Consider the following 12,738-nt stretch of genomic DNA (forward strand, 5'->3'; position numbering starts at 1 on the left):
TTTGCTTTTTGCTTTCAGCTGTGCATCAGTGTGAGATGAAAGTAACTCTTTACAGATCCCCAAGTTTCCGCCCTCCACCGCCACCAGTAGAGGAATACAGCCATCCTATGGAGAAAGGTATAGTGACCATTTCATTAATGCATTCTGCACAATATTGAATCTATCTATCTATCTATCTATCTATCTATCTATCTATCTATCTCTAGGTGTTAATAGTTACCTTGTCCTGGACAAGTCTGGCCTCTTTGTGTGATGCTCGCAGTAAAGTCTGGATGATACTGATGGCCCCGTTGGGTCGCTGAGCGGTGTAATGAAGAGGTAACTGATCCTTTGGCTGTGGAGACAATGATACCGGTCAGATAAGGGTGCATTCACACCTACAAGTAGATGCAGGAACCTCAGTGATGAGGGTCCCTGTGATTACATGTGGGAGGCAGCCCTATTGAAAGCAATGGGAGGCTGTCAGATCCCACCACGAATTGCGACCACTTCCAAGTAATATCTTATGCAGCATGCCAAAGATTGGCCCTGGGTGTAGGCATTCTGTGTCCACGGCCAATCACTTGCATGAAATTGCTGCAATGAGTGTTTACATGCGATTGGCCACAATAATAAATAAAAGAATGAAAAAATAAAAAGCCCTCCACCCCCCCTATGCTCATACATAGGTCCAGTACGCATATGTAAACGGTTATTGCTCCACACATATGAGGTATCGCCCCGAACATCCGAGCAATAATTCTAGGTCCATCATTTACAATTAACTCTAAACTGATAACCTGTAAAGGATTTTGAATCATCACTTTTAGGTTTTATAGTTTGTTGCCATTTTACAGGTGTGCGCCATTTTAAATCCTCACATGTTTTGTATCTATTTACGCACTGCAATCTCATCTTTTATTATTTACTAAAAATTGGGTATTTTATTGTGTTTGTGTTCACTAAAATACATTTTTCTGCATTTTGTCCTGAACATTTTGATAAAGACCTGTGCAAATATCATGTGATATAAAAATTCCAAGAGCTGTCATTTTATTCCAGAAGATTTACCCACCCAGGTTCATGACCAGGCTGTTTTTTGCGATACGGCACTGCGTAACTTTAAATGACAATTGCGTGGTCGTGCGACGCTGTACCCAAATAAAATGTATGTCCTTTTTCCCACAAATAGAGCTTTTTTTTTTGGTGGTATTTGATCACCTTTGCATTATTTTGTTTTTTTCACTACAGGCAAAAAAACGACAATTTAGAAAAATGTCTGCTATAAAACATATCCAATAAAAAATATCTAATTTCTTCACTTAGGCCAATATGTATTCCTCTACATATTTATGGTAAAAAAAAATCCCAATAAGCGTATATTGATTGGTTTACGCAAAAGTTATAACGCCTACAAACTATGGAATATATACTGGAATTTTTATTTATTCATTTATTTTATACTAGTAATGGTGGTGATCAGCGGCTTATAGCGGGACTGTGATAGTATGGAGGGCAATCAGACACTGACTGACACTTTGCGGGAGCCAGTGACACTAATACAGTGATCAGTGCTAAAAATATGCACTGTGCTAATGACGCAGGGAGGGTGCCCACGTGCAATGGACATGTCTTTCCTGGTCACCTTCATTCCGGGACAGTACAGTCTCCAGGAATGAAATACTGGACACAGCCAGTGTAGCCACCCTGTTAACTACATTTTTGGAACTGGTTGCTAGGGCTGGCTCCACCTGGCATCTAGCAACCAGTGACGTCACAGACTGTCAGACAGTGAGATCGGGAAGCAAGGCCCAGTGCCTAATGCTGCCCTGCTGTCTCCACCCGCCTCAGCATTTTGCACCGCCTCCTTCGCTCAGCGGCATGCAGCAAGGAGTCAGGACAGTGTCTCCCGAGTCCCTGACCAGCCCACTTATTGTGTGTCAGCCTGCCCAACTGCTGCTACTGCTCAGGTGGCAGGCGATGGGTCTTGTTATCAGCAATGGCAGTGTGAGGAAGCACAAGTGGCAGAGGCTGTCAGGCTGACCCCAGAGGAGCACGAAGTATCCAGACTCCAGTCCTCCCTGCACCTCACCGCAAAGACCGGGAGCAAGTGACACCGACAAGGAGCTGCAGTAAGCCACACAGGTACAGATAACAAGGGGCTGTGACAGAGAGAGGGCAAGCAGGACTGGAATAGGGTAGCCGTGAGGTGGGTGGTGTACTCTGCTTCTCCTAACATTGACAAGGCATGGATTAATGGCCATCGCTCCTCAGGGCTCTCTGAAGGTACTCTGCAGGATCTTAGTGCCTCCGGAGTGTCCCCTTACATCCTCCAGGGTGTCCTATTAAAACCTACAGGGTGCCTCCAGAGTGCCCCTTTACTTTCTCCAGAGTGCCTCCCTGGAGGAAGATGTAAGGGGCACTCCAGAGGATGTAAAGAGGCACTAAAGGGGCACCCTGGGGAAGTCAGGGGCCACTCCGGAGGATGTAAGGAGGTTCTGGTACCGCCATAGAGCCCCCTTACATCCTCCAGAGAGCCCCCTTACATCATCCAGAGAGCCCCCTTACATCCTCCAGAGTGCCCCCTTACATCCTCCTCCAGAGAGCCCCCTTTTACAACCCTTGGAGTGCCCCTTAGTACAGTAGTGGGTGGACTCTGGAGGAGGGTGTAACGGAGGGATAGACCTGCTGTAGTTCCTGTGGTAGTCCCTCTAAAAAGTGATCCTAGGGCCCACTTATGATCTTGCACCTCATCTCACACTGACAGTGTGTGTGGTGAGGAGAGCTGATCAGTGGCATCTCCTCATAGGAGACATCTAAACACATCTAAACATATAATCAGGGCACTGATCATCAGTGCCTTGATTAAAATAGTGCCACAAATCAGTGCCAGCGATGAGTGCCCACCAGTGCCAGCAATCAGTGCCCACCACTGCCGACAAGTGCCCCCAATCAGTGCCCATTAGTGATGCCAGTCAGTGCTGGCTATCAGTCCCGCCTATCAGTGCTGTTCATCAATGCCCATCAGTACCGCCTATCCCTGCCACCTATCAGTGCCGCCTATCAGTGCCAATCAGTGCCACCTACCACTGCTTATCAGTGCCACATATCAGTGCCCATAAGTGCGGCATATTAGTGCCTCCTCATCAGTGCAACCTAATCAGTGCCCATAGGTGCCACCTCATCAGCGTCTACCAGTTCAGCCTATCAGTGCCCATCAGTGAAGGAGAAAAATGACTTAATTCCAAAATTTACTGTAAGAAACTAAGTAACACACAAAAAAAAATTCAAATTTTTGGGTCTTTTTTTTTTTGTAAAAAATAATAAACCCAGCAGTGATTAAATACCACCAAAAGAAACCTCTATTTGTGGGGAGAACATGATAAAAATTGAGTTTGGGTACAGTGTAGCATGACCGCACAATTGACATTCAAAGTGCAACAACTCTGAAAGCTGAAAAATGGCCTGGGCAGGAAGGGGGTATAAGTGACCTGTAGGCAAGGGGTTAAACAATGCTCAATGGTACTAAGGGGCCCAAAGTGTACCAAGAAAATATCCCCCACACCATAACACCATCACCAGCCTGAACCGTAGGTACAAGGCAGGATGGATCCATGCTTTCATGTTGTTTAGGCCAAATTCTGAACCTACCACCTGAATGTCACAGCAGAAATAGAGACTCATCAGGCAACGTTTTTCCAATCTTCTGTAGCAGAATCTCTAAACTCTTCCAGTCTAAGGAGAGACATCCTTCAATATGTGGTGGGCTGTGAGGCATATTGGGTGCAAAGGTGGTAAAAGTCATTGAGCACCAGACACTTCTTGGATGCAAAAGAGGTTTTAATTTCTTTTAAACCCATGGGGGAAAAAAAAAAAAAAAGCAACCTGCAAGGCAAAGGCATAATGAGCTAGTATGCATAGCATACTAGCTCTTTATGAATAACTTAGCTGAGAACGAAGCCCCCGAAGCGGTCCTCCGTCTTCATGTCTGCCGCTGCCATGGATCCCGGAGTGACTTCCGGGTCTCGCTGCTCCGGCGCTGTGATTCGCCAGAGCAGCAATGACGTCACTCCCCCGCATGCACACGGGAGCCAACACTCGCGGCATATCGCCGCGATCTGCGGCCTGCCCAGTGTGCCTGCACACCGCTGTCTACGGTGCATGCGCTGTAGACAGTGGTGGCTGTCTTTTTGTAAATATCTCCTAAACCGTATAGGTTTGGGAGATATTTCTTGGACCTACAGGTAAGCCTTAATCTAGGCTTACCTGTAGGTCAAAGTGGTTTGTAAGGGTTTACAACCACTTTAACAGTCCTTTTTATATTTTGCAAGAGAAAGAGGGTTAGAGGCCAGGACACCCTTGAGTAGTTACAATTTCAATTGGTAGACTCCAAGACTTCAATAGGAGAACAGCCGTACAGGGAAAGGCTCCAGCATGGCGCAACATCTGCACATGCAGGATTGCTGTCTCCTATGGCAACAGTGCTTAACAGTTCCTAACACAACAGTTCTCTCAGCTTCACTACAATGTCCACTTGTAGCTCTTCAGCCCCTTGAGCTCCTGGTCTCTCACTGGACCCTCTGATTCACTAAATCTGAATCCCGCGAGCTCCTCAAGGCTTTTGTGGTGGTATCTCCCTCAAGCATCACCCACGCTTCCCTGCTGGGTCCCTAGCTTGGCACTCCCGATACTTCTCAAGCTTCACCCCTCTGGCCTGCTTGGTCCCTGGCTTGGCACACAAGGCTGCTCTGCAAGTGTCACCTCCGCTGGTTGGGTCCCTGACTTGATCACCGCCTGAAGTTTCCAGATTTTCCACCAAGCCCGTTCGGTGTGAATGTTGCTCCGGTACATTCTTCAGTTACTCACTGTGGTCCCTGGTAAAGGTGGTTGTTCCCTTAGTGGTGACAGCTTCCCTTTTACCTCCAACCACTGACAGGTTGGACTACAAGCCGCAGTCCCAACCCTGCACTGCCCTCTTACTTCTGGATAGGCCCTCACACAGCCTGGCAGCCAGGTGCCCCCTGAATAGACCGAATCTCCAGACTAGCAGCGGTACGACACACATCCACCCAGACAGCGGTCCGGGTGGCACAGAACATAGATCACCTGACCCCACCTGAATATATAGGTTCTCCCAGCAGGCCAAGGAATTCAAGAAAACCCCTGCCCATTGGCTGAGACCCTCCATATACCCATAACTTGACCTTGAAATGTCCTTCTCAAATGTAATGCCACCAAGTGCTTGGCCACCTAGTGGCAGAAAAGTACAACAAGGCCAAACTTACGGAGAAATCAATTGATCTCTAACAATTATCTACAGTAGCTACTCCTGACAAGGGATTTGGTGAGGAGCTCCCTGACTAAACCCCAGGGCTCTACACTTCTATTATACAATTTTGGTGATCCTGTGTGAATTGTAGCCTCAGTTTCCTGTTCTTAGCTGACAGGAGTGGCACCTGGAGTGGTCTTCTTCTGCTGCCGTAGTCCATCTGCTTCAAAGTTCAATGTGTTGTGCGTTCAGAGATGGTATTCTGCACACCTTGGCTGTAACGAGTGGTTATTTGAGTTACTGTTGCCTTTCTATCATGTGGAACCAGTCTGCCCATTCTCCTCTGACCTCTGACATCAACAAGGCATTTTCCTCCACAGAACCACCGCTCACTGGATATTTTCTCTTTTTCGGACCATTCAATGTAAACCCAAGAGATAGTTGGGGGTCAAAATCCCAGTAGATCAGAAGTTTTTAAAGTTCTCAGACCAGCCCGTCTGGCACAAACAACCATGCCACAATGTTACGTCAATCCCCTTTCTTCCCCATTCTGATGCTAAGTTTGAACTGCAGCAAGTCAAACTTGTGTTACCAAGCAATTGATCAGGTATACCTAATAAAGTGGCTGATGAGTGTTTATATACAGTATATACTGTATATATATATATATATATATATATATATATATATATATATATATATATGAAAAAAATGAAATGCACACACACCCCTCCAGGAAGATTTGGCTCCGCCTTCTTCGCTAGCAGAAGTCGGACGATCTCGTCTTTAGAATAAGCCGCGGCTACATGCAGGGCAGTCCGACCGTCCTGGAATTGAAAAAAAAAAAATGAAAAAACAATAAAAAATTATATTTTTACATTTTTGACTTTTGACTAAAGCAAACCCTGTAGTTTTCCATCATTCAGCAGTAGTTGAAGGCCAGGACTAGAGATGTCTGCCTATGCTGGAAAATCTTGGGTTCTTCATTATACACAATTATACAATTACACATTATACAAATCTAACCTCCTGTCACATACTATTGGTCACTGAGGACACCCATCATTGCCCAATAGCAGGGCATAATATCAGCTCCCTGTTTAGCACATTTAAAGCAACCAAAGGTCCACTTTAATATGTTTTCTGGTCAATAAATATTACAAACAATTAATAATAGTTAAAAAGGAAGGAGCAGCAGGCGGGACTTTGTATGAGGCACATGGGAGCAGAAGCACAAAATTTGATTAAAAAAAAAAAACATTTTTTAATAAATACAGGTAGTCATATATTTACATATTAATATACGTAGCCATATATTAGTATTTTCTATTACATCAGATTATACATTCCAACAAGGACTTAGTAGTAAACACATGAAGAGCCAAACACTAAATAAGCACAAATTACATGTAAATACATGACACATTGAAGCGTCATTTAGGGGAAAAAAAATTAATAAAGAAACAAAGGTCGAGAAGGAACGTTTATGCTTTGTTGAAGATTGTATACACAAAACGGCAGTTGAAAGCTCTACGCGTTTCGTGACCTTATAGCCACTCGTCAGGAGCAACACCGTAATGGTAACCTATGGGTAGAATAAACAACCGTATTTAAATCAACTCAGAAAAAGTGGACAATTGCACAAACATGGAGGAACCCCCACACATGTACATTCGACCCACAAACTTACATGTATATCTGCGCAGAGGCGGTGGCAGACACCGAAAGCTGGGCCTGCCCAAAACTGCCATGGTCCGGGGGCTGAGGGAGCACACCCGGACGACACCCCGAATGCACAGACAACACCCCTGGCAAGTAGAAGTGTATGATATGGCACGAATAAAGTGTTGAGTGGTGAAGTGGCCCTACTGAAGGGAATGTAAAAAAAATACAAACAATTATTATGGTATGTATTAAAAATATGTGAAAAAATGAATGAGGGTGTAAAGACAAAGACAAGGAATGAAAAAATTAATTGAAGTGAAAAAAGGAAGAGGTAAAATAAAGGAGAGATAAGAAATTAAGAATACCTAGAGCTGATTGAATAAGGGCAAAGAAGCCAGAGAGCATGTGGTTGCAATGGGCGAGTGAAAGGGGGAATATGGGAGGTGAGACCCTGCACAGGGGGAGGCCCACGCGAAGGGGGCTGCCACAGACACGCTCCCAGCGTCATGGAAACGTGATCCAAGGGGGCATGGGAGGCGCCACACAGCCGCCAGCTGTATCGACCAAGCTGGACAGCCACAAGCATCAAAACCAGCCCCTCGATGATCGGAGATGGTAAGCACGGCAGCCAGAACAAGCGCGCCAAAAAGACGTCACTTAACTGGCGCCGGAAGCATGACGTCGACGAGCAGTGGAGGAATAGTATAATATTAATGCATATTAATATATATATATATATATATATATATATATATATAATTTAGATGAATATTAAATATTAACCATTTGCCTGCTGAGCACTTTTACCCCATTGCGCTCTCAAACTTTGAATGACAATTGCACGGTCATGCTACACTGTACCCATATTAATACATATATTTATATCAATTACATTTTTACGATTTTTTTCACACAAATAGAGCTTTGGCTGGGGCATTTTAAAGCACAGTGCCCACAGAAGAAGAATGAACCAAACCTTATGGGTGAAGTACTAAAAGCGTTACAGAAACATCTCTTGGTCCAGAAGGTCGGAGACTACAAGGGGTCTCAGTGTAGGAGCCAGCTGAGAAACCCAATAAGGTCAAGAGCTCCAAAGATGGTAAGAGTGAAAAGTCGAGAAGCCCTCAAGGCGTGTAATCACACCCTCACCCAAGCTGAGCAACCCATCATCTGGGTTGGGGGAGTAGGCACAGAGAGTCAATGTTTCTCCACCTCCCAGGACTACTATTAGGTCCTCTCAGTAAAGAGTAAGACAAAACAAAAATGTAACCGTCTCAAAGAAGCCAGATGATCTACCAGAAAGACTGGTAGGGCCCTCTGTCGTGTCTGTGCAAGTGGAAGACATCTTCACTAAGACGTTACTGGACACTGGAGTGCAGGTCTCACTGTTGTATAGAGACGTCTATGACTGATACCTGAAGCACATTCCCCTGTGCAAGCTGGATGAGCTGGAGATTTGGGGAATTGGGACTGAGAAGTTTCTCTCTGATGATACATTCCAATTAAGATTGCGTTTGGGCCAGGAAGATAGAAACTTTCGAAACCTTGGGTGTTGTGTGTCCTAGGCCCCCGGGGGCTGAACAGAACTCTATGTTGATTGGAACTAACACCAACCTGGTAAAAAGATTATTTGTTCCTACCCAAGTCTTGTCTCGAAATGGGGGGCCAATCAGTGTCCAAAACATTATTGATCGCCAGGTCACGCTAGGGGCCGCATGCTGACTGGGTGGGTGAGTGCAGTTACCCCAGTGACTCTGGCTGAAGTGGCTGGAGGGGAAGATAGCGATAAGTTTAGAAACAAGTTTCTTTCCTCCTCTGAAATGCTGCCTCCTGGGTGGCAGCGAAAAATCAGAGTTCAGATCTCCAAATGGGAGAGGATCTTTTCCCAGAATGACTTTGATGTGGAGTACGCCAAGACTGCCCAGCATCGGATTCTGCTACAGGAAGATAAACCGTTTTAAGAAAGGGATCGACGTGTACCCCTCAGCGACCTCAGAGAGCAGCTGGGTGAACTGAAGATGTCAGGGGTCAACTGAGAGTCTAGACTCCCCTATTGCGGTAGTGCGAAAGAATAACGGAACCTTAGGGATGTGCATCCACAGCAGAACAGGAGGACCATCCCAAACCAATACACTACCCCCCCTGCATTGAAGATGCCCTACAGTGTCTCTCTGGGGAAAGTGGTTTAGTGTTCTAGATTCGAAGAATGGGTAACACCAGATACAATTGCACCCCGATGATAGAGAGAAAATGGCACTTATTTGCCCGCTGGGGTTCTACGAGTTCAACAGGATACTTCAGCCACGTTCCAAAGGTTGATGGAGCGCACAGTGGGAGATATGAATTTGATTGAGGTCCTGGTATGCTTGGATGACATCATCGTCTTTGGAAGAACTACCAGGAGACACTCACAACCACTACTGTACTGATTGCGTGCCATATCCACCAAATCACACAGGGCTCATTCAATTGAGCTAGCTGAAGATAAAAGACTTCTGCATCAAAGGACTACTTTACCCACCCCAAGAACGACAGGAGCGTTGGGCGTCTATCTGGCCTCATATCACCAAGGAACTCTTTGTTTAGAGACAGTACTCAATTTACTTTGCTTAGAGACCAAAGTCATATAATTTAGGTACAACCTGTCAGGTTGTACTAAGTGTTTGTGTTAAAGGGGGTTGTGGCGTCAGAGTCTGATATCAAATTGGTCATTCTCTTTCCCTTTTCTGACCTGCAGCCATAAACCTGGCTTGGTTAATACTTGCTGTTTTATTGCTTCTCAGAGGACTTTATTGACAATTCAGACAATTCATTTGTTCAGCCATATAGAGAAAATAACAATAGTCATACTTTTCTCGTCTAACCCATTTTCTGCTGAATGCTATTTACTGATAAAATTAATTTGGTTTACTTTGCTCTATTCAGTGTCTGTGTATTCAGGGCCATCTTTAGCGCAGGGCAAACGGGGCACCTGCCCTGGGCCCAATATTTGTAGGGGGGCCCACATTGCTACCCGCGAATTGGGGCCCCAATGAAGGTTTTGCAGAGTGCACAGAGGACACGGGAGGCTGTATTCCCACGCTAGCCAGCTGAGAGGGGGCGGGGCCGGGAGCTCCACTGATGCTCTGACCCCGCCCCGTGCAGCCTGTATGCTCGGAACAGAGCGGCTGTAGTGAGAGCCAGTGATCGGAGTGGGAGCGTCAGTGGAGCTCCCGGCCCTGCCCCCGGATCTCTGTATTCCTCAGCCTGTATAGAGGGGGCGGGGCCGGGAGCTCCACTGACGCTCCCACTCCGATCACTGGCTCTCACTACAGCCGCTCTGTTCCCAGCATACAGGCTGCACGGGGGCGGGGTCAGAGCGTCAGTGGAGCTCCCGGCCCCGCCCCCTCTCAGCTGGCTAGCGCGGGAATACAGCCTCCCGTGTCCTCTGTGCACTCTGAAAAACCTTCATCGGGGCCCCAATTCACGGGTAATGGGGCCCCCCTACAAAGCATCAGTGGAGCTCCCGGCTGTTGTAGTGAGATCAGAGAATGGAATCCCCGCCCACATACCTCTAAATGTATGTAGTGTGTTTGGCTGCCCAGGTATGTCCTTACACCCATAAAATGCCTGACTGCTTAAACCCTGAGCTGTGTTATTCAACTGTCAAGCTGTGCGTTGCTAAAAGTTCTCTGACAATCACTTGTAGCATGTCCGCAGTCTCTGATTGTCTCCTGCAGTATGTCTGCAGTCTCTGATTGTCTCCTGCAGTATGTCTGCAGTCTCTGATTGTCTCCTGCAGTATGTCCGCAGTCTCTGATTGTCTCCTGCAGTATGTCTGCAGTCTCTGATTGTCTCCTGCAGTATGTTCGCAGTCTCTGATTGTCTCCTGTAGTATGTCCGCAGTCTCTGATTGTCTCCTGCAGTATGTCCGCAGTCTCTGATTGTCTCCTGCAGTATGTCCGCAGTCTCTGATTGTCTCCTGCAGTATGTCGCCAGTCTCTGATTGTATCCTGCAGTATGTCGCCAGTCTCTGATTGTATCCTGCAGTATGTCCGCAGTCTCTGATTGTATCCTGCAGTATGTCCGCAGTCTCTGATTGTCTCCTGCAGTATGTCCGCAGTCTCTGATTGTCTCCTGCAGTATGTCCGCAGTCTCTGATTGTCTCCTGCAGTATGTCGCCAGTCTCTGATTGTATCCTGCAGTATGTCGCCAGTCTCTGATTGTATCCTGCAGTATGTCCGTAGTCTCTGATTGTATCCTGCAGTATGTCCGCAGTCTCTGATTGTCTCCTGCAGTATGTCCGCAGTCTCTGATTGTCTCCTGCAGTATGTACGCAGTCTCTGATTGTCTCCTGCAGTATGTACGCAGTCTCTGATTGTCTCCTGCAGTATGTACGCAGTCTCTGATTGTCTCCTGCAGTATGTACGCAGTCTCTGATTGTCTCCTGCAGTATGTTCGCAGTCTCTGATTGTCTCCTGTAGTATGTACCCAGTCTCTGTCTCCTGAAGTATGTCGCCAGTCTCTGATTGTCTCCTGCAGTATGTCGCCAGTCTCTGATTGTCTCCTGCAGTATGTCCGCAGTCTCTGATTGTCTCCTGCAGTATGTCCGCAGTCTCTGATTGTCTCCTGCCGTATGTCTGCAGTCTCTGATTGTCTCCTGCCGTATGTCCGCAGTCTCTGATTGTCTCCTGCCGTATGTCCGCAGTCTCTGATTGTCTCCTGCCGTATGTCCGCAGTCTCTGATTGTCTCCTGCCGTATGTCTGCAGTCTCTGATTGTCTCCTGCTGTATGTCTGCAGTCTCTGATTGTCTCCTGCCGTATGTCTGCAGTCTCTGATTGTCTCCTGCCGTATCTCTGCAGTCTCTGATTGTCTCCTGCCGTATGTCCGCAGTCTCTGAACCTCTCCTGTAGTATGTCTGCACTCTCTGACACTCTCCTGTAGTATGTGTATTAATGTGCCCCCTTACTTGCTCAATTATTTAGGATTGCTCCACTGCTCAGTGAGAGGTAATGATGTGTATTAGCCTGTAGCAACCAATCAACGAACAGTAGTGATCTGCTTTAATCTCTAGCAGCCAATCAGTAAGTGGTAATGATGTGCATTAACCTTTAGCAACCAATCGGCAAGCAGAAATTATGTGTTGTAACAGGGGTCAAGTCCTGGGGAAAAAAGTGTGGGAACTCCCACCCAAGATCCACTCCCCCACCAAAAAAAAAAAAAAAAGATACGCTCATATGCATATATATATTTCACATAAAATACAGTGACTGCAAATGCGACATGCTACAAGAGATGACCAGACTGCGAATGTGACTACAGGAGATGACCAGACTGCGAATGCGACTACAGGAGATGACCAGACTGCGAATGCGACATAGTACAGGAGATGACCAGACTGCGAATGTGACTACAGGAGATGACCAGACTGCGAATGCGACATAGTACAGGAGATGACCAGAGACTGCGGATGCGACTACAGGAGATGACCAGACTGCGAATGTGACTACAGGAGATGACCAGACTGCGAATGCGACTACAGGAGATGACCAGACTGCGAATGTGACTACAGGAGATGACCAGACTGCGAATGTGACTACAGGAGATGACCAGACTGCGAATGTGACTACAGGAGATGACCAGACTGCGAATGCGACATAGTACAGGAGATGACCAGAGACTGCGGATGCGACTACAGGAGATGACCAGACTGCGAATGCGACTACAGGAGATGACCAGACTGCGAATGCGACTACAGGAGATGACCAGACTGCGAATGTGACTACAGGAGATGACCAGACTGCGAATGCGACTACAGGAGATGACCAGACTGCGAATGTGACTA

At 46.7% G+C, this 12,738-nt stretch overlaps 1 protein-coding gene across 1 annotated transcript in view; it reads right to left on the reverse strand.

Moving 5' to 3' along the window:
* Positions 1–12,738, reverse strand: part of LOC143998115 (uncharacterized) — a 195,754-nt gene that overhangs the window by 163,416 nt on the left and 19,600 nt on the right. Inside the window, exons 3-5 of the mRNA XM_077493859.1 lie at positions 5,977–6,075; positions 221–334; positions 1–105 (exon numbers count right to left, since the gene is read on the reverse strand). Coding sequence (XP_077349985.1) covers positions 1–105; positions 221–334; positions 5,977–6,075 — 318 coding nt within the window. The remainder of the gene's footprint in view (positions 106–220; positions 335–5,976; positions 6,076–12,738) is intronic.

Source organism: Lithobates pipiens, unplaced genomic scaffold, assembly GCF_037356315.1.
Source record: "Lithobates pipiens isolate NorthernLeopardFrog02 unplaced genomic scaffold, aLitPip1_a1.2 Scaffold_19, whole genome shotgun sequence".
Lineage (NCBI taxonomy): Eukaryota > Metazoa > Chordata > Amphibia > Anura > Ranidae > Lithobates > Lithobates pipiens.